The sequence below is a fragment of the Acinonyx jubatus genome, chromosome E4, assembly GCF_027475565.1.
Source record: "Acinonyx jubatus isolate Ajub_Pintada_27869175 chromosome E4, VMU_Ajub_asm_v1.0, whole genome shotgun sequence".
In the NCBI taxonomy this organism is placed as follows: Eukaryota; Metazoa; Chordata; class Mammalia; order Carnivora; family Felidae; genus Acinonyx; species Acinonyx jubatus.
In genome coordinates, this window is record NC_069395.1 from 2,447,468 (window position 1) to 2,473,412 (window position 25,945).

Sequence of the window (25,945 nt, forward strand, 5' to 3'; positions counted from 1 at the left end):
TCTTCGTCTTTGAGGGGTATCGATTGTCGGGTCTCCAGGCTCATTTGGTTATAAGGGGGCTCACGGGGGTGTTGGGAGGGGCTCACCGAGCCTCCACCCCTATCCTTGAGGGGGAGCTGGGCGGCGCCTTCTCAGAGGGAGACGTGGAGAGACACAGTGTGGGACCCAAAGGCTGCGGGGAGGAGAGGGCCCAGGGGGGGTTTGAGCTTCCAGCCTGGCGAGGGGCCGACTGGGGGGGTGCGGGCTGGGTTTCAGTTCACCGCACTTTGCTTTAAAGTGTGTGTGCGGCTGTGACACGGAGCGAGGGGGAGAGAGAGAGAGAGAAGGAGGGAGAGAGAGGGAGAGAGGAAGAAGAAAAGGAGGGAGGGGGAGGGAGGGGAGGGCCCAGGTGAAATGGAGAGATTCAAGATGGCAGCCCAAAAGCGAGAAGGCAGGGCTCCCTCCTCCTGAGTCTCAGGTTCAAGTCCAGGCCACTCAAGGTCCCATCACGAAGGCAGAGCCTCTTTCACCGACGCGGACGTTCTGAGACACGTCACCTGCCCCTGTCGGCAGCCTCCCTTGTCCTGGGAAGCGCACGTTCCCGGTGGGCGCTGTGGGTGCTGGGTGCTGGGTGATGCCACACAGGAGATGCCATCCTCGTGTTGTCATTTCTCCCCAGTGTGTCTGCTTTTGTGTTTGCACGTGACAGTCTCTGTGAGGAGGTCTGTGAGAGCCTGGCTCTCTGTGCAGATTCCTGTTCCCAAGGTGAAATCAGAAAGGGGAAGGGGATCGGGGGTGTGGCTGTCCACCTTGTCCTGGGGGGGCCCCTCTTCCACCTGCAGGGGTGGGGCTGGCGCTCTGGTTGCATCCGAGGGGCGAGGGCCTCCGCGAGGGGGCGCGGGCTGTGGGGGTGCTGGGGGTGGTATGACATACTCTCCCTCCCTCCTTGCTCAGGGTTCCTTCCTTCCTCTCTGCTCTCTGCCTTCAGAAGCACAGAGGAGGGGTAGGGGTGGCTTCTTGGGCAGGGGGTCAGACTCATTCCTTTTGCCCCAGAGGAGCTGGCTTCCCCTCTGCTGGGCTGGGAGAGGAGGTAATTAATGACGGGGAGGCCAGGAGGGGAGAGCATTCAGGGCTAATGTTGGTATTAATCAGGAGCTGGTCCCCAGTGAGGGATAGGATTCATATGGGGCAGTGTGTGTGTGTGTGTGTGTGTGTGTGTGTGTGTGTGTGTTTGCACACACATGCATTCGTACTGGGGAGTGAGGGGCTGTGGGGGACCAGGGGCTCCCGACTCATCCCGTCAGCCTGCCCCCTCTCCCCCCTTACCCTTGTTTTGCTGGAAGTCCCTCCTGCTGTCTGTCCTCCAACGTCCTGCTGCCAGGCTGAAGGATGGCCCCGATCCCTCCCCAAGCCCTCGCGGGCCCTGACTGCAGGCCGGTGCATTAGGTGATTCCCGAGGCTGCCGGCCCTGCTAATTGCCTCCCATACTCCTCTCATCACCAGGCCCCCCCACAGACTCCATTAGCCCCCCCTCTCTCCCCTGATAGCCCCTAAATCAGCCCCAATTATTCACAGGAGGGGGTCTGGGCTGAGCTGTGATTACAGTGGAGGGCTGAGGGATGGGAAGCAGAGGGCAGGGCTGGGGGGGCGGGGGGGGGGGGGGCTGTGGGCAGATTCAGGCCAGGACCACCGGGGGCAGGGAGGGGACGCCCGGCTGGAAGGCAGGCAGTTGGGGTTATGGTTCCTTTTCCAGGGTCCCCCATCCACACCCGGAGACCCCGGAGGGCGAGGGAGGGGGCAGGTGGGCCCCCTGACTGGGACCATGCTGGCCAGGGTCTCGGAATCACTGCCAGGCACCTGGACAGGCTCGGTGAGCAGCAAGGAGGCTCTGTCCCTTGAGGCTCCCCCTGCCGGCTCCCCTGCCCTAACCAGGCTGCGCGCCTCCCTCCACCCCCCCCAACAGTGGGCTGCAGGGGGGCGGAGGCCACTCCCTCTCTCGTCTGTAGGGCCTGACATGCAGGGGCGTGCGGGCGTCAGGCCTGAGGGGGGCGCTGTGTGCTCAGGACGCCAGCCGGAGGCTCAGCTGGTGCCCGCTCTCTCGGCCCTCCCCAATGCCTCCAAGGCGGCCCCCTCTGGGACCCCCCCCCCTCCGCCAGCAGCCTTTCCATCCTGGAGGGAAGAGGCACCCACACGCTGCCCCCGGCTGGGCTCCCCGGGTTCTGAGCCACCACCGCCGTCCCCCGGGGTCAGTGCAGTGGCCTCGTCCCACTGCCCCTGCTTCACCGTGCTCCCTACAGCCACGTCAGCCCACAACTGTCCCGTTAAAGCCTGAGCTGGATCATGACCCTCCTCTGCTCAGAATCCCCTGCGGCCCCCCCCTCGCAGAACAAACCCCCACAGCCCACAAGGCCCCCGCAGGGTCTGGCTCATCCACCGCCAACACCCGCTCCTTGCAGGTTTCGGGCTGGTCTCTGAACGTGGCCTGTGCTCTGGCCTCGGGGTCTTGTACTCGCTCTTCCTGGCCTGCTCCCTCCTTCAGGACTTCATCTGGAGGTCACCTTTCCAGTGAGGCCTTCCCTGGCCTCCTTTCCCAAATCGCCCCCCCCCCCCAGCACTCCCCTTCCCCTCCCGCATTATTTCCCTCTATTGGCGTCTGACGGCACCTATCATGGTAAGTGTCCGGATTTCTCTGATTTCGTGTTCATCGTCTCCCCTCCAGCACCGCTACCGGGTGCGAGCTTCCCTCTCGACCTCCGTGTTTAGATCTTTGCCTATTCTGTTCACAGAATAGCCCCAGTGCCTGCACACACAGGTGCTCACCGGATCTTTATTGCACCAACGAACGAACGAGTAACTATTTCCTCAACTAGCATGTGAGGTTTTGAGATTAAGGAACTTTTATTTCTTACCCAAATAAGTGATCAAATACAAAGGTCTTTGGGGAGAACCTGGTTATCGGTAGGTTTTTTTCAACAAAAGTAGCTGCCGCCATCATCATAGTCATGGTTGCTTCCTCTGTATCCTGGGCACAAAACACGTGATTGCGGAACAAAAGAATGAATGAGCTGGGGCGCCTGGCTGGCTCCCTTGGGTGGAGCATACGACCCTTGATCTCCAAGTTTGAGCCCCATGTTTGGTGGAGAGCCTCCCTTAAAAAAAAATCAGGGTCCCTGGGTGGCTCAGCTGGTTAAGCGTCTGACTCTTGATTTCAGCCCAGGTTGTGATATCATGGTGCGCAGAATCGAGCCCCTGGTCTGGCTCTGCGCTGACAGCATGGAATCTGCTTGGGATTCTTTCTTTCCCTCTCTTTCTGCCTCTTCCCCGCTGGCTCTCGGTCCCTAAATAAATAAATAGATAAATAAATAAATAAGCTTTTTTAAAAAAGTCAGCGTTTGGGGTACCTGGGTGGCTCAGTTGGTTAAGCATCCAATTCTTGATTTCTCCTCAAGTCATGATCTCGGGGTTTATGAGATCAAGCCGCACATTGAGCCCCCTGTCAGGCTCTGCACCCACAACATGGAACCGGCTTGGGATTCTCTCTCCCCCCCCCCCTCTCTGCCCCTCCTCTGCTCACTCTCTCTCAAAATAAATAAATAAATAATCATTTTTAAACAAAGGAAAAACAAAAACGAATAAGGACCTTGGACCTCCTGTTCCCTCTTGGGGGCATCCTTCCAGCCACAGGGCTGGCCCAGGAGGCCGAGCTGGGGTCCAGGGGGCTGGAGGAGCCTTCCGCAGGGTGGCTTACCACCGCTGGGACGTTTAAGGGGCACGCACTTCCTGCCAGGCTCTGAGTCACTAAGGCAATTTCAGCCAATCCCCAGTCCTGAAAGCACTCAGTCTAGGCGAGGCGAGTTTAACTTTCTTATGCAGGAGTGGGGAGGGAGAGACAGAGGTTGGACAGGGTCCCAGAGAAAGGGCCAGCGTCGTGCTGAACCTGACCGTGGAGGGAGCCGAGCACGTGCACAGGTGAGGGAGGGGGAGCGCAGGTCCCCCCACTGGTCCCTAGAGGGCGCTGCATCGGAAGACTTTCGAGGCCTCTCTGGCCTCGGACATGCTGCAACTCGAAGGTCCTGGGCCTCCGGACCCTGGAGCCGTGCGCTGGTTTCTGCTGCCCCCTGCTGGAAACTTTTGGTCTTCCACCCGCGAACGCGTCCGGCCCTTCCGTTCCTCGGGCAGCACCTGCCCACCCCTCCCCACTGCAAACCTCCGGGAGCGTCACATTGAGCACTTGCTAGGCTCCCTCAGATGCGAGTCTCTCGGGTAGAAAATATTCTCAAGACATATTTTTGACAGAGGACTTGAAACCAGAATACATAAAGGATTCATCACTGTGAAACCCCACAATCCCACCCAAAGTGGGGGGGGGTGGTGCAAGCTTGGCACGGGGCGCCTGGCTACAAGGATAGATGAGAACATGTTCGCACAAGACTTGTACACACGCGTTCAGAGCACCTTTACTCGCAGTAGCTCAAAACTGGAAAAGCAAACGAGCCGGTCCCATCAACTGGGATGTGAAGATAAAGATAATCGTGGTACGTCCACACAGTGCGATGCCACTTAGTGGGAAGGGGCAACGAACTATTGAAAAGCCTCCTGGTGAGTGGAGGAAGCCAGACATAAGCGCCTCAGTGTGGCGTGAGTCCGTGTACACGACCTTCGAGAACAAACAATTGCACAGTAACAGAAATCAGACGGGAGATGGCATAGAGCTGGGGTCGGGGGTGGGGCATTGTCTGCAAGAGTCCACGGGAAGTTTTGGGGGAGACAAAATGTTTTAAAAAACTATTCTGATTGGGGCGCCTGGCCGGGTGGAGCATGCAACTCTCGATCTCCGGGTGGTGAGTTCAAGCCCCACCTTGCGTGTAGAGATTACTTAAAAAAAATTATTTTGAGGGGCGCCTGGGGGACTCGGTTAAGCATCCACTTCAGCCCAGGTCATGATCTCACGGTTCATGGGTTCGAGCCCCGCATCCAGCTCTGTGCTGACAGCTCAGAGCCTGGAGCCCGCTTGGGATTCTGGGTCTCCTTCTCTCTCTGCTCCTCCCCCCTCAAAAATAAACATTAAAACATTAAAAATAAATAAGAATTAAAAAATACTTTGATTGGAGAGGTGGTCACACAGGTTAACCACATTTGTCAAAATTCATTGGACCACGACCTCACACCAGTGAATAAGCCTGACACCAAAGGACAGACAGTGTGTGCGGTCCACTTACATGACGGCCCGGAGTGGTCACATCCACAGCCACGGAAAGTGGAAGAGCGGTAACCAGGGGCGGGGGGCGGGGGGCGTTGGGGACAGAGTCTGAGTTTGGAGTGATGAGAACCTTATGGAGACGGATGGTGGCTGCACGATATGCATGAGCTTATGCCACCGAAATGTACGCTTTGAAATGGTTAAAATGGTAAGTTTTGTTATGTAGATTTCTCCATAATTAAAAAAAATCTTAAAAAGCATCATCGAACTGTACGCTTTTGAGTGGGTCCATTTTTTTTTATTGTACGTCAGCTATACCCCAATAGAGCTGATTTTTAAAACTCTCCGAGGAGGGGTGTTCCTGCCTCGCTCGCCCTGAGCTATCTGGGCTCTTTCTGTGGCTGGCGGTGGTTCAGCCCGGATGCCACGCAGCCGGCGGGGCCCAGAGCGCGGTTCAAATCCTGCTGCCGCCACGACTGCAGCCTAAGGCGCGGGCAGCTGTCTCATCCTGTAAATGAAACCGACCTCGAGCTAGGGATTCGATGGCGCAGTACACCCAAAGGGCTAGCGAGGAGGAAAGCAAACCGTAGTTGTCACAAAAATGGTCTGTGTGGGTTCAGAGACGCCCGCGGTCCGGGGCCCTAAGAAGAGTGGGGTGCGGGTGCGCGCTGCGGCCGCCAGGTGGCGCCCGGCACCGGGCGGGCTCCGCGCTGGGGCGGCGGCTGGGCCGGGGGTCGCCGCGGCCCGGGTGGCTCGGGCGGAAGCGGAGGAGGGGACAGTGGGCTACGGCCGGGCTCGGGTCCCGAGGTCGCCGGGCCGCCCAGGGAAGCTGCCCGCCGCAGACGGGCTCTTTGGCCCCCTGCACAGCCCCACTTTGCAGACTGGAAGGCTGGGGCGCGGGAGGCGGAGCAAGCCGGGGCCCTGCGGCAGCTGGGGAGGGCGGGGGTCCCGGGTCCGGGGACCCCGCCTCCCCACCCTGCCCTCTCCAGGCTAAGCTGCCACTCCGACCCCGCTCCCTCCGGCTCCCTCCGCCCTCCTGCCCCTCTCCTGGAGTTCCCAGCCCCCTCCCCCGGCTCGCCCCCCCCCCCCCCGCCAGCGCCCCTCAGCCCCCCAGCCCCCGCAGCGTCCTCTTCCCCGGCACCTCCCTCTCCTGGCGCCCGCAGCCTCCCTAGCCCGCTCCCCCCACCTCCCTCGCGCCCCCTCAACACTTCCTGCCCCGCGGGGGCCCGGGGGCCCGCCCCCTTCCTGCCCCGCCCCGCCCCGCGGGCCGCACGCCCCGCCTCCCCGCCGGCCCGCCGGCCCCTTCTGGCCGCCCCGCCATCCCCACCCCAGGCCGGCGACAGCCCGGGTCCGACGCAGGTGAGTGACTGCGCGCCCCCACCCGCTCCGCGACCTCCCCTACCCCGGGTAAGGACTGCGGGTGCCCCTGCGCGAGGGTGGGGGCGGCGGAGGGGGCGAGGGCACTGGGGTCGCCCTCCCCGGGGGACTGCACGTAAGTGACCTGCAGCGACGTGGGGGCCGGGCGCTCTCCCCAACCCGTGGCCCCCTCGGGGCTGGACGGAGAATGGGGTGCCGGCTCCTCTTCTTGGCCGAGGGGAGCCCCCAGATCTGGGAGTCCAGGCTGCTGGGGTTCTAGTTCACTCTGCCCCTTCCCGGCTGTGGGCCCTCTGTGCCTCAGTTTCTCGTGTCTAAGCGGGGAACCATAAGACACGGCGCCTACCACGGTTGTTGGGAGGCTCAGAGGAACAAAAACATGTCTCCTGCTCCGCTGGCGCCTGGTCTGGGCCATTGTTGGTGCTGGCGCCTCCCCGGGGAGGTTGGGGGGGTGAGGGGAGGGCCAGGTGTGCGGCTCACAGCTTTGCCGGTTTTGAGCACAGAAGGTTGGCCAAAGGTCTCCAGCGTCTAGAGGGTCAGAAAAGCCTGGCCTGGCAGATGATTTGGGGTGGCAGGCTGGGGAGGGGGCGGGGGTGGTCGGGCCCAGACAGGGGGACCCCCAGCGAGGCCAGCCGGCAGCCCCACCCCGTCTCCTGCCTCCCACCGGATTCTCACTCTCCTGTCCTGACCTTTTATGAGTGGCCTCTCCCGGGGCTGCTGCGCTGTGACCCTAGTCCCCAGGGATGGGAACAGCCTGTACTGGCCCGGAGGTTCCCAGGCTCAGCCAGACCTCCTCCCCAGGCGGGATTGGGCAAGGGGTCAGCTGTCACCCCTGGCCTCAGCAGGGGCTGGGCAGGGGAGCAGTGTGCACAGGGAGCTGTTTTCTGAACACCACGCCAGCCCAATGCGTGACGGAGTGCCTGCGCGTGTGCACGTGTGAACCAAGGGTGGGGGCCGCCGTCCTGTCTCCTGTCATCTGTCCCCTGCTGCTCCTCTCCCAGTCCCGAGGCCTCCTGAAGTCTATGGCGCACTCACCAGTGCAGCGAGGGCTGGCCACCTGGGAGCTGGGTGGGAGGCCAGGCCGGCCTCTCTGTCCCCCGCTCTTCACCGGGAGGTGAAACCCAGCACTGGCATCGGTGCCTTCACTCCTGCCTGACCCCGCTCCCTATCAGACTTTCCCAGAAGAGGAAACTTGACTCTCCAGGCAGTCCGCGAATCGAATGGGTCGGAAACCTGGATAGAGATAGAGGTCACTGGGCTTCTGTCTGCCTCCCTACCGCTGCCACCACAGCAGCTGCTGGGGAGGAGTACTGGGGAGGGGTGCTGGGGAGGGTGCTGGGGAGGGGTGCTGGGGAGGGTGCTGGGGAGGGTGCTGGGGAGGGGTGTTAGGGAGAGTGCTGGGGAGGGGTGCTGGGGAGGGGTGCTGGGGAGGGTGCTGGGGAGGGGTGCTGGGGAGGGGTGCTGGGGAGGGTGCTGGGGAGGGGTGCTGGGGAGGGGTGCTGGGGAGGGTGCTGGGGAGGGTGCTGGGGAGGGGTGTTAGGGAGAGTGCTGGGGAGGGTGCTGGGGAGGGTGCTGGGGAGGGTGCTGGGGAGGGGTGCTGGGGAGGGTGCTGGGGAGGGTGCTGGGGAGGGTGCTGGGGAGGGGTGCTGGGGAGGGTGCTGGGGAGGGTGCTGGGGAGGGGTGTTAGGGAGAGTGCTGGGGAGGGTGCTGGGGAGGGGTGCTGGGGAGGGTGCTGGGGAGGGGTGCTGGGGAGGGGTGCTGGGGAGGGTGCTGGGGAGGGGTGCTGGGGAGGGGTGCTGGGGAGGGTGCTGGGGAGGGTGCTGGGGAGGGGTGTTAGGGAGAGTGCTGGGGAGGGTGCTGGGGAGGGTGCTGGGGAGGGTGCTGGGGAGGGGTGCTGGGGAGGGTGCTGGGGAGGGTGCTGGGGAGGGGTGCTGGGGAGGGTGCTAGGGAGGGTGCTGGGGAGGGTGCTGGGGAGGGTGCTGGGGAGGGGTGCTGGGGCCGGGCTGCTCCTCCACCACTCTGCTCCCCAGCCTCTCCTCTGAGTGGCCTCGGAAGCACTGAGTAAGAGTCTCCCTGGAGGCAGGAGGGGCTGGCCATCGGCTCGGGGAGGGTGTCTGCACCACTCCTGGCTCATAATCGGGCAGGGAGAAGCCAGCAGGAGGAAGGGGAGACAGGGAAGGAGAGACAAAGACAAAAACAGAGCTAGGAGGAGACAACAATACGGAAACAGAGGCAAAGGCAGAGGCTTCTGCAAACGAGAGCCAGAGGGGAGAAAGGGCAGACTTAGGGAAACGGAGAACGCACCTAGAGAAGGAGCAGAAAGGGGGTGGAGACAGGAGAAGCAGGGTCAGAAGACCAAAGAGAAATCATGGGGGAGGCGGTAAAGGGGCAGCACAGGCTTCAGGGTTTGATTGACCTGGTCCAGGCCCCTGCTCTGCCGTCGCTTGGCTGTGTGACCGGGGGCAAGTTACTTAACTTCTCTGGGATGTTTCTTTATCTGTAAAATGGGAAGCATAATAGCACCTACGTTTTGGGACTGCCGAGAGAATGGAGAGAGGTCGTCTAGCCCAGAGCGCACATTTAATCTGGGCTGGTGCAGATTACAGCCCCCACGCGTGCAGGTGGAGGTGTCCAGAGAGAAATGGCGTGTAGGGAGCTCTGGGACATGGGGCCTCCTGGGTCCCCTCTCCCACCTCTGCCCCACCCCCACATAAGGCATGGGGGGCGCCCAGTCCCTCTGTTTCAGAGGGGGTGTGCGGATGGACAGTGAGGGGCATTGTCCCGGGATCCCGAGGCCCTTGGTACAAGGTTAGGGTCCAGCCGTGTGGGCACACCCTCTGCTCTCCAGGCGACTCAGTGCCCCGCACGACTGTGCACTCGTCCCTTAGGAACTCAGAGGCCGGCGGTCAGGAGGGCAGGTCCGGAGCCGCCTTCCCCTCTGTAAGGGTGGAGGCTCCTTCTGGACCCCAGTTTCCGGCATCCTGCCAATCCTGGGTTTCGAGGGCCCTGGAAGGGGGGGCCAGTTCTTCTGGCCGGTGAGCCGGGTTGAAGCCGCAGCCTCTGAACACCTCTCCCTCAGCCCCCGAGCCCCACAGAGTCAGGTCAGGGCTTGCTGGAGTCAGAAGGGGGCTCGGGCTTTATCGGGCCATCCCCTCCATCAGGTGTGGAAAAGCGCCCTGACCCCACGGAGCTCCATTCCAGCGGGGAAGACCGACCTTCATAAGAACAGAAGGAGTGGGGCATGGGGGCTGTGAGGGTACATCGGGTCAGCCTGACCACTAACAGCCCCAGAGGAATAAGACTGAGGGTGCCCCAGCCTGCTGGGGCAGCCAGAGCACAGACCCGCAGCCCCAACGCTGATCCCTGATGGGTCCGTCAGACCTGAAGGTTTCCAGGGGCTGCGAACTCCTGGGATGGCCTGGCTTAGTCCCACATGCCCCCGGAGGAGGGACACGGTGCTGAGCCCTTGGCTGGGGTCTGGGGAGTGCTGGTCCGTGTCCGTGTGGAGCTGGCCTCCGGCAAGAGCAGCCCAGGGCTCCTCTGGGCCAGGGGGGTCTGTGGTGGCTGGGCTGAGGGCCTGCAGGAGGGCCCGAGGGCGGGAGGAGTGTAGGAAGCCTGCAGCCACTGAGGGGGCATCCTGGGAGAGGCTGTGAGGATGGGCCCCTGGCGGGCCTGGCTCCTGGTGCCCTTTCGTGTGGTGTGGGGAGCCACAGAAGTCTCTGGAGAGGGGCAGTGGCCGGAGCAGGGCTGTGCTTTCTGAGGGTGTCTGGCGGTGGCAGTGAGCGGGTGGGCCGGTGCTTTGTTCTTTGAAGCAGATCCTAATTCCCTTGTTGCCTCTGATGCCCGAGACCCCCACGTCCGCCTGTGGCTGCAGAGCGTGGCCGCCGGCACCCACGGGTGGTGGCAGGGGCCCGGACCGCACTGGCGCCGGCCTCCGGCAGGCACGCGATGCCTGCTTGGTGATTCAGAATCCCTGCAGTTTCCCTATTTCCTGATGAGTAAACAGGTCGGGCTGAGGACCCTCTAGCTTCTGTTTCCTGAGCCACAGAGAACGCCAGGCCGGCCCCTCACCCCTGCCCCCTTCCCGCCCAGCCTCTGGCTCACACACAGGCTTCCTGTCCCTCCATCCGGCAGACATTCCTGGCTGCAAAAGGCCTGGCTGGGTGCGGGAGGGGCTGGGCGCTCGCGTGTGCAGGCGTGTGCACGTGCGCGGACGTGGAGAGAGCGGCCCAGGCTGCTGGAGCTGGGTTAGGGTGCGTCCCTGCGTGGAGAGGGAGGGAGGAGTCTTCCGACTGGGGTCTAGCTGCCGAGTGGGGAGGACTAAGTGACCCTGTCTCCATGGCAAAGACAGATCTGGAAACGGCGCAGGGAGAGAGAGACGGGGAAGGAGACAGACAGACAAGGGAGACAGAGGGCAAGGCAGCCCCGGGCACAAGCTAAGACACTCGGCCCGGTGAGCCGAGTGCGGCCGGAGTTCCCTTCCCGCGCCACACCTGAGGATGGATTCCCTAGTGCAGTCAACACACCGCACGACTGTGCTGTACCGACGGCCTTGATATAGGAAAGGAAGGAGAGAGACAGAAAGACACAGACCAAGAAACTGATGGAGGAAGAAAAAAAAAAAGGCAGAAAGCAAAGAGTTTTTGATGAGGAACAAGACAGAAACAAAAAGAGGCAGAGAGCCTAGAACGTGGGGGATTCTGTTTCTGCACCAGCGCAGGTCCTCTGAGCTGCTTCTGGTCTGAGGCTCTGTTCCGGGGCGGTCACGGGAACTAGCAGTCCCAGCCCTCACTGCACCCTGTGAGATGCGGGGGTTATTCTCCCATTTTACAGAGGGGGAAATGGAGGCTGGAGGCCCACGGGGCTCGAGTGATGTGCTCGAAAGTGACAACTTGTAAGCCCTAGAAGCTTTGGATTCCAAGATGAGAGGCAGGACAGAGAGACGGAGAGGAGAGGAGGGGCCACCGGGACCCAGCAAGGCGCTGGAGGTGGTGCTCAGGCTGGGGGCTGGGGGGAAGCAGAACCCAAGCGGTCCAACTCATCAGCCGCCTTTGGCTTCAAGACATACCTGGCGGGCAGCCCGTGGTTCTGAGGGATCAGGTTTTGTGGGGGGTCTGGCCCCTCCCCACCCCCACTTCCCTTCTCTGTGCCAGCAGCTAAGGCCCCATTCCCGGATCATCCTGGGGGTTCTTCAGGAAAAAAAAAAAACAAATGAAAAACAAGAAACAGCTTTTCTTGGAATTAATGCTCAAAGGGCCAAGGGCGCCAAGGGCAGTGGGGACAGGGATGGGCTCAGGAGACCCGGGACCCCAGCCGCCATCCTGGTGACCGCGAACGTAACTCCTGTATTAATCCTGGGGACAGCCCTACAAAGGGAAGTGCTATCATCCCCATTTTACAGACCAGGGAACTGAGACCTGGCGTTCATCGCCCAGCTCAGAGGGCGTCCTTCGCTGCCCCACCTCCTGGAGAAGAGCCCTGAGGAAGCCCTCTTGCTCTCTGCCTCCTACAGAAACGGATCACCTCCTGCCCACTGGGAGCTCGGACCCAGAGTCATTGCCCTCCTGCTAAGGGGGCCGGGGCACCAGGAGGGCAGGGCTCCCCACCAGAGGGAACCCGGCTGCGGCTGGGGGCCTCGGGGCCGGGGCCGGGGCCTGGCCGGGGGCCCAGCTGCCTTGCATCTCGAGGTGGAGGAGAGAAGACTGACTGTAAACGCATCCCGGTTCCCACGCCTCTGGTCTGTCCTTGTGGCAGCTCCCCGGTCCGCCTCCCCCCCTCCCCCGCCCCCTCCCGGCTCCCCCTCTGCATGACTGAGGCTGTTACACACAGATGCAAAGCCCCTGGGATTCCCGGGTGGGCCGGATTGATGGGAAGCGTGGTTGGGGTGGGGAGGCTGCCGCACTCTGGGTCTTTGCTCCTGCTGGCTGTGTGGCCCGGGTGGGGGACTTACCCGCTCTGTGTCCTCACCTGTAGAGGGAGTACTGCACCCACCACCGTGGATTTCATACGCAGCTCCCTGCCTTTCTCCACGCAGTAGATGATGGCTTCTTGTGAGGGCAGGTGGGGGCCTACAGGGAGGGGGAATGGGGCGCCCTCAGGGACCGCAGTGTGGGCCCCGGGGCAGGACAGGGCCGGACGGGAGTCAGAGCTGTCTGGTTCAAACCCCCCCAGAGGGGAGTGTGTGCAGGCACATGGGCCCCGATGCTGGTGGGCCCGGGGGTGTTAGGGAAGGACAGGCCAGGGCCTCAATTTCCCCAGCCCCTTGGGGACAAAGTCTCAGATGGAAACAAGCTGGGGGACCAGGCTGGGGCTCTGGGCTCCTGGTCAGGCCTGTGTTCCTTCCCTCCTCAGGGGCTGAGGTCCCTCAGGCCACCCGCTTCTCCTCCCTCCCGGGATCCCCCACCCTCCCTCCCTGCGGACCACCCACTGGTGGTGGACCCACCCGGGCTCCAGTCCCACTGCTGACCAGCTGGGGCCTCCCCTGCATTCCGGGAACGGAGGCCCTCTGGGAAAACAATCTCCCCCACCCCTGCAGCCAGCTAATCTCTGGTTGTCAGGGCCCAGCCCTCCTCATGCCCCCCTGCCCACCTCCTGAAGCCCTCAGGTGAACCATTTCCTCTAGAAGTTGGTCTGGGAGGCAGTGACTGTCCACAGGGCTCTGACCTGTCTCCACGGGGTAGGTCCCACTGCAGCCTTGAGCTCTGGCGACAGATCCAGGAGGGGGGGTCCCTGTGGGGCTGGATGTGAGGCTCACCCAGGGGTCAGGGTGACGACCTGAATCCATTCAGACTGAGCCCCAGTGAGGACAGCGAGGGTCCACGGAGAGGTCAGCGTGGAGAAGACCTTGGGGTGGAGAGGGGGGATGTGTGAGGGCTCGGGGCCCTGCCAAGGGAGGGCCAGGCAGGGAGGGGTCAACTGGGTGCTGACGGGGATGGCCCTGGAGGTGGGCCCCACACCTGGGAAGGTGGCCGGTGCAGGGCAGGGTGGAGGGGATAGTTTGGGGGTGGCGGGAGAAGGGACGATGTGGGGGGTGCCCTGGGACAGACCGGTGACCCCGTCTGAAGGACACTTCCGACTGGCCAGGCTCTCTGAGGACAGGCTGTTTCCTCTGAAGCCCTTCAGAGGGGGACCACGGTGCTCAGCTCAGAGACAACCTAACAGAAAGAGGCTTCTGGCCCTGCCCCCTGCACCCCACCTTCTGAATTCAGGGTGTCGGGAAGAGGGAGCCCATGACCCTGCTCTCCTCCCCCACATCACACATTCTAGCCAGGCTCTATTTCCTGTTTTCAGGCTCCATATCCTGAGCGCTGGGATCCCCCAGGACGCTCCCTGGCGCCCCCCAGGCCCCTGGGCCCAGGGCCTAGCCGCCCTGCCCCTTGGCTCAGCTGAGCTTCTCAGGCTGCAGGAGGCCATAGAGGCCTGGTGAGTTACTGGAGGACCGAGGATGGTTGGGGGAGCACAGAGAAGGCTAGGGGTGGACACGTGCCCCAGGGGAGCGGTGACAGGGACACCAGCCAGAGGACCAAAGGGAGGAAAGCCCGTGGGCCAGCAGGCGGTATGGGGGGGGGGGGGGCAAGAGACAGCAGGAGGCATTTTGGGGCCGAAGCAGAGGGCAACATGGGGTTAAGTCAGGGAGCACCTCTCTCAGACCTGGAGGGCTGGAGCGTTGCTGCCCCGGGGACCCTGGGAGCGTGTGGGTGGGGGGCATGGGGTGGGGCCAGGCAGCAGGCATTCCAGAGATACTCAGGGGGGCCAGGGGCCAGCAACCATGGCCTTTCTCTCTTCTCGGGAAAATTATAAGCAGATGTGGGCGCCTCGGGGAGGCAGAGAGCAAGGAGCCAGGACAAGTTGTAGGAACACTGAACCCAGAATCTGAAACCGGCTGCGGGGGCGGCCTCTCAGGAGCTCAGCCCCTCCTGAGCTCAGGAGCCAGAACAGACCCTGCTGAGGTCCTGACCTGCTTCCCACCCACTGGGCGAGGCCGGGTTGGAGGGGGCGGAGAGGAGCTGTTTCCAGATGGCCGATGGGGTGGCCAGAGGGAGGTGGGGGCTTCTTCTGTCCGAGGCCAGGTTGGGGACATCCTCGGGCAGTAGTCCCCGGAGCTGGGTAAGGAGGTGCCCTGGCCAGGGTTTAACAGGTGCCTCTGGCGGGTGCGGATGAGGCTGCCCCTGGTCTGTGGTGTTGGCCCATGTCCCGCATGGAAGTAATTCCCCAAGCCTGATTTCTAGCTCCTGATGTGTCGTCTGTGAGCGGGGAGCTGGGCAGAGACGTGCACAGTTGGCTCCCGAGAGCCCAGGCGAGCAGGTGCCCGCACGCCCGTGGTCAGGAGGGGCCTCCTTCAGGGCCACCCGGTCCCGCCCCAGCCCCGCGCCTCCTGCGGCCGCTCTCCACCTGCACACATGCGGGCCGGGAAGCCCCCCACTTGAGGCGGCCGACTCCCTTCCGGAACCTTGGCTGTTGGAAAGTCCTTCCTCCAGCTGAGCCCAGGTGGGCCTCCCCCCTGACTTCCCCGCTGGCCCCGGCCTCACACCTTGGTACCAAGGTCAAAGTGCCCTGGGCTGGGGCTCAGAGATACCAGGCAGGATCCCCGTCCCGGGAAGAGGCACTGGCTGGTGGTGTGTGAGTGAAGGGTGCTGGGAGGGAGGGGCGGGGGGGGGGCATGGTCTGCAGGGAAGGAGGGGTGACGAGAAGAGAAGAGAAGGCAGGGGGACAAGAGGCAGCCGCCTCTGCAGACACTTGGTCCTCCAGGCTGTGGCTCTGCGCCGGTCCCCCGCTCTGCCCCTGGCCTCTGCGATGCCACCAGCTCTGCGTGCCCTCCTTCTCCTGGGCCTGGGCCTGCGGCTGGCTGGAGCCCTCAACCCCAGTGACCCCAACACCTGCAGCTTCTGGGAAAGGTGAGGGGTGCCTGCTCCCCGGGTCTCCTCCTCCTCTCCTTCCCAGCCTCCCTGTCTCTCTGCAGCCCTCCCCTCCCTCCTGGTTCTGCTCTCTGCTCCTCCAGGCCCCCCTGACTCCGGCTCTGACCGCGTCCTGTCCTTAACCAGCCCCCCCCCCCCGCCCTCCTCCCCCTGTCCTGCAGCTTCACCACCACCACCAAGGAGTCTCACTCCCGCCCCTTCAGCCTGCTCCCCTCGGAGCCCTGCGACCGGCCCTGGGAGAGCCCCCACACCTGCCCCCGGCCCACGTGAGTGCCCACCCCACCCCGCACACCCTCATTCTCTCCTCGGAGACTCGGAGGCAGAGGCACTCAAGGCGTGGCTTGGGGAGGCTGGCGTGGGGTGCGCCGCGGGGTCGGGTGGGGGGCCTGGGGGGAACGCTCCTTCTGTGCTCCCCCGGCCCAGAGCGGCGAGTGGTGCCCCTGCTGCCCCCCTGCCACGTGGTGGGCGGGAGCGGGGCGGGGCGGGGGACAGCCCGGCCCGCAGCAGGGGGGCTGAGGGCCGCCTCGCGGTCTCCTAGGGTTGTCTACAGGACGGTGTACCGCCAGGTGGTGAAGACAGACCACCGGAAGCGACTCCAATGCTGCCGGGGCTTCTATGAGAGCAGTGGGATCTGTGTCCGTGAGTCCTGGGGGGCCGTGGGGGGCCTCGTCCCCCCCTGCCGCCCCGGGTGTGTCCCCGGGACGGCAGCCGCTACTTGCTGCCTGTGTCTCCAGCTGACCCCGTGTGTCTCCTGCCCCTTCTCTCTGAGCCCCGGGGCAGCCTCTCTCTGTCTCTCTCTGTCACTGTGGGTCTGGGTCCATCGCTATGTCTTCTCATCCCTGTCTGTCTGTTGCCATCTGTCTCTGACTTGTCACTGCCCAGTCTCTCCTGCACCCCCAAACTCCTGCCCCCCCCTCCGTCCTGCCTAACCCCCACCCAGCCCACCCCCTCTGCACAGCATCCATGTCTGGCCCGTACCTGAGGAGCCCCTGTGCCTTTTCCCAACAAGGTGCTTGGAGAATGTCACAGAGAGGGGCGGGGGAGCCTTGAGTCCTGGCCCCCTGTCTTCTGCGTCTCAGAGGCAGAAAAATGCTAGTGTTTCTGGGGAGAGTCAGCCTGCCCCCCCCCCCGCCACCCCGGGGCAGAAAAGGATGGGAGGGAGGAGTGTCACCCAGCAACACGCCCCCAAGAAGAGGATGGGCGGGTGGGGGCAGGGGAAGCACAACCCCCTCCCTTCGTCTCTGCCCCAGCGCTCTGTGACCAGGAGTGCGTCCATGGCCGCTGTGTGGCACCCAATCAGTGCCAGTGTGTGCAGAACTGGAGGGGTGACGACTGTTCCAGTGGTGAGTAGCTGGTGACCGCAGGTCCCAGGACCCCGGGCGGCGCCCTCCTTACCGCCCACGAGTGCTCACGCCCCGGGACAGTCACCCACAGGAGCCCCATAGCCACCACGGCCCTTTCGGGAGGGGGGGTGCTACAGGGCACGGGTGTGGGGGGCTGGGGGACAGAGCCCAGGGCTGAGTGGAGGCTAGGGAGGGGTGAGACCCCTGGTGACTCCCTTCTACCCTCCCCGCCCCCAGGGTGTGCCCCAGGAGTGTGGGGGCTGCAGTGTGACAAGCCCTGTCACTGTGGCAACGGCAGCTCCTGTGACCCCAAGAGTGGAGCGTGCTCCTGCCCCCCCGGCCTGCAGCCCCCACGCTGCCTGGAGCCCTGCTCCCCGGGCCACTATGGTCCCGCCTGCCAGTTCCACTGCCTGTGCCACGGAGCACCCTGTGACCCCCAGACTGGAGCCTGCTTCTGCCCCCCAGAGAGGACTGGGGCCAGGTGCATAATGGGGTCACAGCCACAGGGCCCCACGAGCATACACAGGGATCCGAGGGGACTCAGGCTCCCAAACGGGACGGGATGCAGAGGCCAAGGTCCTCGGCCCAGCTCTGCCGCCTGCTAGCTGAGCGACCTTGAGCAGATCGACCCCTCATGGGCTTGTGCCTGTCTGTGAAGCGGGAACAGTGTCCTCCACCCGGGAGGCTTGCTGTGAAGACAGCCCAAGCCTGTGTGTGCGCGACCATGTTGCGAGGTGGGGCTGACACAGGGTCCCAGGCGGCCTGTCGGCCTGGCCTGTCGCAAGGAGGTGGAGGCAGAGTGGGGGGATGTGCACCAGGCGGAGGTCAAGAAGGGTCCGGCCTCACAGAGGAGCCAGGGAGGGGGGCCGTCCCGGCCGGCCGGAGCAGAGGTGCTGGGGGTGGGGGGAGTGCACAGGCTGTTCCCCTTCCCATCTGGCGGTGCTGGCTGTCCCCACCACTTCTCTCCTCCTGGAAACCTTTGCTTTCTGACTCCTGCAGTCCCCAGCAGGGACCAGAGCCGGGAGTTCAGGACTTGCCCCGGGAGAGGCGTGCAGGCGGCCAGCCCTGGGAGGCCCAGCCGGGGCACGGGCTGCTTGTGTGCACACTGACCTCGACCGCTTTACCCAGCAGCTGTGAGATACCCTGTGTCCGGGGCACCGTCGGCTTCTTCTGCCCCAGCACCTATCCTTGCCACAACGGGGGTGTCTTCCAGGCCTCCCAGGGCTCCTGCAGCTGCCCACACGGGTGGATGGTAGGCTGGGGCGGGGGTATGGGGTGGTTCTGGGCAGGATGGGGAGGAGGATGCCTGGGAAGGGGGTGGGCTCTGGGGACCCTGTGGAGGTTTGAAGTGGGGGGGGTATGAAGGGGCCCTGTGCCCGGGGGGAGTGGCGGGCACCCAGGGCTCTGTCCACCTTCTGTCTCTCCAGGGCATCATCTGCTCCCTGCCCTGCCTCGAGGGCTTCCACGGACCCAACTGCTCCCAAGAGTGTCGCTGTCACAATGGTGGCCTCTGCGACCGCTTCACTGGGCAGTGTCGCTGCGCTCCGGGCTACACGGGGGATCGGTGAGTGGCTTCGGCGAGGGCGGGAGGGGGGGGCGGGGGCTGGGCGGGGGTGGGCGCCGCCGGGGCTCACTCGGCCGGCGCCCAGGTGCCGTGAGGAGTGCCCCGTGGGCCGCTTCGGGCAAGACTGTGCGGAGACGTGCGACTGCGCGCCCGGCGCCCGCTGCTTCCCGGCCAACGGCGCGTGTCTGTGCGAACACGGCTTCACCGGGGACCGCTGCACCGAGCGCCTCTGCCCCGACGGCCGCTACGGCCTCAGCTGCCAGGAGCCGTGCACCTGCGACCCGGAGCACAGCCTCAGGTGCGCCGCGGGGCCCGCGCTCACGGGTGCCGAGGCTGGGGCAGGCCAAGCCCCAGGGCGGGACAGATGTCGCAGAAGGCAGAGGGAGGGGCCTCGGGGAGGGGGGCGGGGGCGCGTTCCCCGGTTCCGCGAAGCCCCGCGCGCGCGCTGCGCGGAGGGGCCGGGGGGGGGGGGGGGGCGGGCGCGGACCCCGCAGCTCTGACGGCCCCTCCCCTCCCGCCGCAGCTGCCACCCGATGAGCGGGGAGTGCGCGTGCCTGCCGGGCTGGGCCGGCCTGCACTGCAACGAGAGCTGCCCGCAGGACACGCACGGGCCCGGCTGCCAGGAGCATTGCCTCTGCCTGCACGGCGGCGTGTGCCAGCCCGACAGCGGCCGATGCCGCTGTGCGCCCGGCTACACGGTGAGGCGCGGCCCGGCGGGGCCCCGGGGGCGCGGCGCGGCGGAGCCGGGCCGCCCGCTCACAGTCCGGCCCCGCTTTCAGGGCCCGCACTGCGCCAGCCTCTGCCCGCCTGACACTTACGGAGTCAACTGCTCCGCACGCTGCTCCTGCCACAACGCCCTGGCCTGCTCGCCCATCGACGGCGCCTGCGTCTGCAAGGAGGGTGAGGGCGTGGGGTGTCCGGGGAGGGGCGGCGTGGGGGCGGGCCCACGGGAGAGAAGGCGGGCCCGGGGCGGGGGCGGGCCCGGGGAAGGCGCGAGGCTGCAGGGTGAGGGCGGCGCCCCTGGGTAGCAGCAGCTGGACGGTGGGAAAGTAGCCAGCCTACTTCCTTCCTGGAATATCCACTTTGCTTTTCTTCAACCACAAAAATCCTGCTTGCGCTTAAAGGCCCAGGCCAGAAGGCCCCTCTCGGAGAGCATTCCTCACCCTCTGTCATCTAGAACCGCGCGATGGCAGGGCCAGGAGGGACTTCTGAGACCTACCCGGGTGGCCCGTTGGCCACGTCTAGGCTGGATTCTAACACGGATGTGTTTTATTTGGGCGGTTCTCTGTTATGTTTAACCAACCTCCGGTCTGCAGTCGCCTGCCCTCCCCCTAGTCTGCCACGTGATCTGTGTAACTCATTTAGTTACCTGGTGGGGCCTGTAAACACTTGGGTCGCTGCCAGCTCCCCTCATTCTGCAGGAGAGGCGGGCCCCAGAAGGGGGTGGCTCGCCGCAGGCGGCCGCTCTGCCTCTGTCCAGCTTCTACCAGTGTATATGCCGGTCCCCCGTGTGGGCCGGGAGGGCCCCCAGCCCACCCCCGGCTCGGAGCCCAGAGCCTGGCACAGCTGAGGCCTGGTGTGTGCTACCCCGGGAGGGCTGGAGCCCTAGGCCTACCTGCAGGGCCCTTCTTCCAGGTTGGCAGCCTGGTAACTGCTCTGTGCCCTGCTTACCTGGAACCTGGGGCTTCGGTTGCAACGCCAGCTGCCAGTGCGCCCACGAGGCAGCCTGCAGCCCCCAGACCGGGGCCTGTACCTGCACCCCTGGGTGGCAGGGGGCCCACTGCCAGCTCCCGTGCCCGGTAAGCACTCAACAGCCTGTCTGCCCAGGGAATGGCGGGTCGCAGCCTCCTCCCTGCCAGCTGACTGGCCTGCCCCCACCCCACCTCCTCTCCAAGAAGGGACAGTTCGGTGAAGGCTGTGCTAGTCGCTGTGACTGTGACCATGCTGACGGCTGTGACCCTGTTCACGGACGCTGCCGGTGCCAGGCTGGCTGGACGGGTGAGCATTCTAGGTGTCCAGGCCCCAGGCCCACAGCGGAGTTGGGGGATGCATCCTAAGTGTGTCCAGAAGAGCCCCTGTGGACACCGGGGGCCCAGGCTGGGCTCACCCTACCCTTCTCTCCCACAGGCACCCGCTGCCACCTGCCCTGCCCCGAAGGCTTCTGGGGGGCAAACTGCAGTAACACCTGCTCTTGCAAGAATGGGGGCACCTGCATCCCCGAGAACGGCAATTGCGTGTGTGCGCCTGGGTTCCGAGGCCCCTCCTGCCAGAGATGTGAGGCCCCCCTTTTCTTCCCCCACCTGGGGCCTGTAAGCACTTGGGCGGTGCTTACAGCAGTAGGGGGCGGTGCAACATCAGTTGCCGGAAGCCCCGCCCCCACTACCCCGCTCCAGTGGGAGGGAGGGAGGGAGACAGCGGGTCAAGGGCTGGCTGAGGGTTCTCCCCTGCCCCCAGTCACCGCCAGTCTCTCTCCCGCAGCCTGCCAGCCTGGCCGCTATGGCAAACGCTGTGTGCCCTGCAAGTGTGGTAACCACTCCTCCTGCCATCCCTCCAATGGGACCTGCTACTGTCTGGCTGGCTGGACGGGCCCCGACTGCTCCCAGCGTACGTGCTGGCCTGTGTGGGGGAGTGCGTGTGTGTGCTGAGAGGCGGGCTGAGGGCCAGAGGCTCCTGTTCCCCTGCTGCGGGGCGTAAAAGCCTCTGCACCCACTTGGATTCGGTAACTTATGTAAACAACGCAAACAGATCCATAGCGGGTGTCCCCTACACGCCGGGTCCTGTTCCACGTGCTCAGGGAACGCCCACCCTTCTGCACGGGACGTCTGGGAAGGGCGTTACTCGACCAGGCGCGGGGTGGGGGGAACCCCAAGCTTGGTTTTGGGCACGTGCTTTTATCCCCTCTGCGCTTTTCAATTTATATTTATTTGTATGTGGCTTCCTCCCCCCATAAATATATAAAGAACATCACGGAAAAGGTTAGTCCCCCAAACCACAGACAGCAAGTGTTGGAAACGGGAAATGAGGAGATGTGGCCACAAGAAAGGCTGGGTGCAGGCGTGGCGGTGGGCGAGGGGCATATCTAGGGGAAAAGTTTCCCATAGGATGCGGTCCCGGCTACCATTAGATTATCTGCTAGTGTCACACACACAGAAGTTATGCCTCAAAGGGTTTACTTCTCTCTTATGATAAAGACGTAAAAAAGAAACCAGAGCTAAGCAATGCAGGGTAGTTTGAAAGCCTTTGGTTGTCTGGCCTTGGCCCCGCGAGTCTGAAATGGCTGCTAGATAGCCAAGTGCAGGTTCCAGTAGGCAGTTGGGCATGTGATAAGCATGTGTGACTCATCGGTGTGCGGCTGCGGTTCAAAAACTTGGTGTCCCCGGGAGACCAAGGCTGAGAAGATTTCAGGGAGCTGGGGCTGAGGGTTCATCCAGACGGGGGTGGCCCTGCCCCACCGGACAGCCACCTTGTCTCCTGCAGCGTGCCCTCTAGGACACTGGGGAGCCAACTGCGCCCAGCCCTGCCAGTGCCGCCAGGGGGGGGCCTGCCACCCCCAGGATGGGAGCTGTTTCTGCCCCCCAGGCTGGACTGGATACCTCTGCTTAGAAGGTACCCAGAGAAGGGAAACTCCCGCCCTGCCCCCAAGCCCAAGGCGGACACTGCAGATCTGGGTCTCTCAACCCCACTGCCTCCTTGCCTGTCCCGCAGGCTGCTCTCCGGGGATGTTCGGTGCCAACTGCTCCCAGTCCTGCCAGTGTGGTCCTGGAGAGAGGTGCCATCCGGAAACGGGAGCCTGTGTGTGTCCCCCGGGGCACAGCGGCGCCCCCTGCAGGATTGGTGAGTTCTCCTGTTGGCCCCGATGGTCCCCAGGGCACCGGGACCGGTCCCCTTATGGGCCCTGCCCCCCTCCCGGGGCCTGTCCTATGCGGGCACCCCAAGCTCACGGGCAGAGCCAAGACTGCGCTGAGTGGCCATCCCATCCCCCTAGGAAGCCAGGAGCCCTTCACCATGATGCCTACCTCTCCGGTGGCCTATAACTCGCTGGGGGCAGTGATTGGCATCGCGGTGCTGGGGTCCCTGGTGGTGGCCCTGCTGGCACTGTTCGTCGGCTACCGCCATTGGCAAAAAGGCAAGGCACACCAACACCTGGCCGTGGCCTACAGCAGCGGGCGGCTGGATGGCTCTGAGTACGTCATGCCAGGTGAGCTGGCCCGGGGGCGGGGGACACGACGCGGGGCTGGCGCGTGGGCTCCGGGCGGATGGGGTGCGGGGCTCCCGTGTCCCTCCCTGGACCCGGAAGAGGCGAAGCGGGGAGCTGGAGGGGAGAAGAGAGGTCAGATCTGCCGGGACAGAACAACTGTCTCGGGCCCGGGCCTCTCGCTGACCGCCCAGGTCACGATGCGCCCCGTCTGTTCGCGCAGATGTCCCTCCCAGCTACAGCCACTACTACTCCAACCCCAGCTACCACACCCTGTCACAGTGCTCACCGAAACCCCCGCCCCCGAACAAGGTCAGTGCTGGGGGAGGGAAGGCACCGCAGTTGGGGGGGGGGCGCACACCTACTTCTCTGGAAAGCTCCATCCTTGTGTGTTCTCTCCCCCTTCCGCCCCTCCCCGTCAGCTTCCCGGCAGTCAGCTCTTCGGCAGCCTGCAGGTCCCTGAGCGGCCAGGGGGGGCTCACGGGCAGGATAACCACAGCACCCTGCCTGCGGACTGGAAGCACCGTCGGGAGCCCCCTGCAGGGCCTCTGGACAGGGGTAGGAGCCTGGAGGCCAAGGCGTCTGGAGAGGGGGGCTTGTGCGGCTCAGCACCCTGCTCCCTCGGAGCCTGTGTGTCCGCAGAAGGGTCCTGGGCTCTGGTTCCGGGGCAGGTGGGAGCCTGGGGAGGAGCGCGGGGTCTGACTGCTCATTGCCTCCCTCTCCCCCTGCGCAGGTAGCGGCCGCCTGAGCTACAGCCACAGCTACCGTAGCAGCGACGGCCCAGGCCCGTTCTCTGGTAAAGGTACGGGCGCAGGGGTGAGGCAGGATGCTGAGCTGGGGTTTGGGCGCCAGTGTGCCCACAGAGCCTGACTCCTTTCCCCTCTCCTTGGGGCCCGTCTCCGAAGAGGGGCTGGGGGCCAGCGTGGCTTCCCTGAGCAGCGAAAACCCCTACGCCACCATCCGGGACCTGCCCAGCCTCCTCGGGGGCCTCCGGGAGAGCAGCTATGTGGAGATGAAAGGCCCCCCCTCAGGGTCTCCCCCCAGGCAGCCCCCTCCACTCCGGGACAGCCAGAGGCGGCGACACCCCCAGCCACAGAGAGACAGTGGCACCTATGAACGGCCCAGCCCTCTGACCTATGGTGAGTCCCCCTTCTCCGCTGGGGCAGGGGCTACAGGGAAGCAGGACGAGGGAGGGAGAAAGAAGGGTGGGGGGGAGAGAGCACAGAGCGGGCCCGGTGCAGCACCAAGAGCGTGGACCTTGGGGTCAGACTGGGCTCGCACAGGCATCACGTCTGGGAAGTCACGTTGCCTCCAAGGGCCTGTGAGTGGTGGCCTGCCTCCCAGGGCTGAGGATTTGAAATGGTCTGACAGCACCTGACTTGTGGCGTTGGTACTCAGAAAAGAGGGGAACAAGGATGGGGACAAAGTGTCCTCATAACCTATGAGGTGGGCAGGTCAAGGTGGCCTCCCCCCGACGGCAGCTGAGGAGATACACAAACTGGCACCGTCCGTCGTCTGTCTGTGGGCAGGAGGGGCTGGGGAGGGGAAGGGAGGGGTGAGGAGGGAGGAGCCACCTCCCGCCCTGTCCCTTCTCTGTCCCCAGATGGAGACTCTGTGGGCTCCCAGCCCCCACTGCCTCCGGGCCTGCCCCCTGGCCACTACGACTCCCCAAAGAACAGCCACATCCCTGGACACTATGACTTGCCCCCAGTACGGCATCCCCCGTCACCCCCAGTTCGGCGCCAGGACCGCTGAGAGGTCGGGGTGGTGCGCAGAGGCCAGTACCTGCCCTTCGCGGCCCGGGGCTGGGGGCAGAGCCTGCTGTACCCTGCCAGGAGCGGGGAGAGGACCGGCAGGCCGTGAACGTGAACACGCCTGACAGAGGAAGCGAATGTCCGGGACACCGGGGCCTGGATCCCGGGTTCCATCGTGGGAGACACCGGTCAGCAGGAGGCCTGCCTTCCCTTTTGTACGTTTCGCAACCTGCTGCTCCCCAGGGCCCCAAGGCCTTTGTACATAAACTGGTGGGTTGAATGTTGCTGGAAAACTCTGATTTCAGATTAATGTCAAAAATGTATATTGGGCTCCTTTTCTGCGCACTCAAGGCTGTGTGTGTGTGTGTGTGTGTGTGTGTGTGTGTGCAGAGGGCCTCCAGGCACACACCCTGTCTGGGGCACACACTGTGCAGTCGAGAGGCAGCCCAAACTCAGCGAACTCCAGCAACAGCCTAACTGGCCTCCTTGCACACTGGCACCTGTTCCAACCGGCTGCTCAGAATAGACAGTGGTTAGTTACCCGTGTGTGGACGTCTTCGTGGGTGCCCCATGGCTCTGGGACCAGACTCAGAACTGTCACAGGCCTTAGGGGCTCTGCTGGCCTGGCCTGTCTTCAGCCTCACCTTGAACTGTATTCACTGTCACTCCGTTCTAGTCACCCTGGGCTCTAGATCCACCTACCAGCCACACTTCTTCCTACCCCGGGGACTTTGCACATCCGGTGCTCTTGTCTTCCGCTCACCTGTTAGCTGCTACTTGTCCCTCACATCCGGTCCTCAGGGAAGCGCCTCTCTTGCTCCCCTCTGTTGTGTAGCACTGATTCCAGCTGTGTTCATCCACCGGATACCTGCAGAAGGTCCTCAGGGTACCAGTCCTCCCTGTAATGTGGTGTTTGTGGGATCATTTGATTAATCTCTGCCTCCCCCCTCCCCCCCCCCACTGTAGGCTCCCTGGAGGCAGGGATCACGTAATACGCTCAACATCAGTTCCCCTTGGTATACAGTAGGCACTCAATAAATGTCCCCCAAAGGGCGAGCGGCTAAGTGAGCTGAAAGCACCAGTGGTAAGTGCCATTAAGTAGGCAGCCTGCGAACTGAGCTGAGGGGCGGCACATGTGGGCCGCTTCCCGGAAGAGTGGCACGTGCACAGGGCGGCACAGGAGGTCGGCGCCAAGGCTCCCAGGCGGGAGGTGCTGGCAGTGGCAGGGGGGAGCAGAGCTGGGTGGGCTGCGGAGGCTGGAGGCGGGAAAGCAGCGGGGAGAGGGGAGGCTCACAAGGGCTGTGGAACCGCGGGGGGCTAGACGACCTGAGGACTTTGAATCCAAGATTTCTGAGAAGCGAGATCCGCCTCGTGACCTCATTAGCGGACCCACTAGCTGCGCACACTTCCCAGAGGCTAACCACACGGGGGGTCGGGAATAAAACCCAGCGCCACGCCTTTTCCATCAGGAGCCCTCTCCTTACAGGATAGGAGGGAGCACCCCAGAAAGTGGGTCTGCCCCGACCCGACCCTCCCTTCCTAGATTCCGCTGAGTGCCGCATCCCGGCTCTCCGGGACGCAACTTCCCGAGTGACTTTGGATGCCCCGCCCACCTCCGTCC

General features: G+C 64.1%; 1 protein-coding gene and 1 long non-coding RNA gene across 8 annotated transcripts; one reads left to right on the forward strand and one right to left on the reverse strand.

The window, feature by feature from the left end:
- Window positions 1-6,397: 6,397 nt before the first annotated feature.
- Window positions 6,398-24,647, forward strand: PEAR1 (platelet endothelial aggregation receptor 1). 7 transcript variants are annotated; one of them, XM_027048343.2, is made up of 25 exons: window positions 6,398-6,538; window positions 13,844-13,975; window positions 14,782-15,040; window positions 15,286-15,447; window positions 15,630-15,734; window positions 16,007-16,107; window positions 16,719-16,811; window positions 17,049-17,292; window positions 17,940-18,063; window positions 18,239-18,375; window positions 18,461-18,673; window positions 18,899-19,073; window positions 19,155-19,275; window positions 20,011-20,174; window positions 20,271-20,373; window positions 20,503-20,649; window positions 20,854-20,979; window positions 21,853-21,981; window positions 22,081-22,209; window positions 22,361-22,573; window positions 22,794-22,882; window positions 22,993-23,128; window positions 23,304-23,372; window positions 23,476-23,709; window positions 24,174-24,647. In XM_027048343.2, the coding sequence occupies exons 4-25, from the start codon at window positions 15,347-15,349 to the stop codon at window positions 24,323-24,325; spliced, it is 3,105 nt and encodes a 1,034-aa protein (XP_026904144.1). In that variant the 5' UTR covers window positions 6,398-6,538; window positions 13,844-13,975; window positions 14,782-15,040; window positions 15,286-15,346; the 3' UTR covers window positions 24,326-24,647. The 7 variants fall into 7 exon arrangements, with proteins under 7 accessions (XP_026904144.1, XP_026904143.1, XP_026904147.1 ...); XM_027048342.2 differs by having other exon boundaries at window positions 15,302-15,447; XM_027048346.2 differs by having other exon boundaries at window positions 15,302-15,447; window positions 17,943-18,063.
- Window positions 21,529-25,900, reverse strand: LOC128312994 (uncharacterized). Its single transcript, XR_008293054.1, has 4 exons — window positions 25,619-25,900; window positions 25,088-25,223; window positions 22,392-23,249; window positions 21,529-22,198 (listed from the first exon to the last, which is right to left on the reverse strand). It is a non-coding gene; the product is annotated as an uncharacterized LOC128312994 (long non-coding RNA).
- Window positions 25,901-25,945: the final 45 nt, after the last annotated feature.

What these genes read in the sequence shown, in the direction of transcription:
- PEAR1 (XM_027048343.2), top strand. Translation starts at nt 15,347, where the DNA reads ATGCCACCAGCTCTGCGTGCCCTCCTTCTCCTGGGCCTGGGCCTGCGG. An exon ending in TGGATACCTCTGCTTAGAAG is followed by an intron (nt 21,982 to 22,080) that starts GTACCCAGAGAA and finishes CCTGTCCCGCAG; the next exon opens with GCTGCTCTCCGGGGATGTTC. An exon ending in AGGCCCGTTCTCTGGTAAAG is followed by an intron (nt 23,373 to 23,475) that starts GTACGGGCGCAG and finishes CCGTCTCCGAAG; the next exon opens with AGGGGCTGGGGGCCAGCGTG.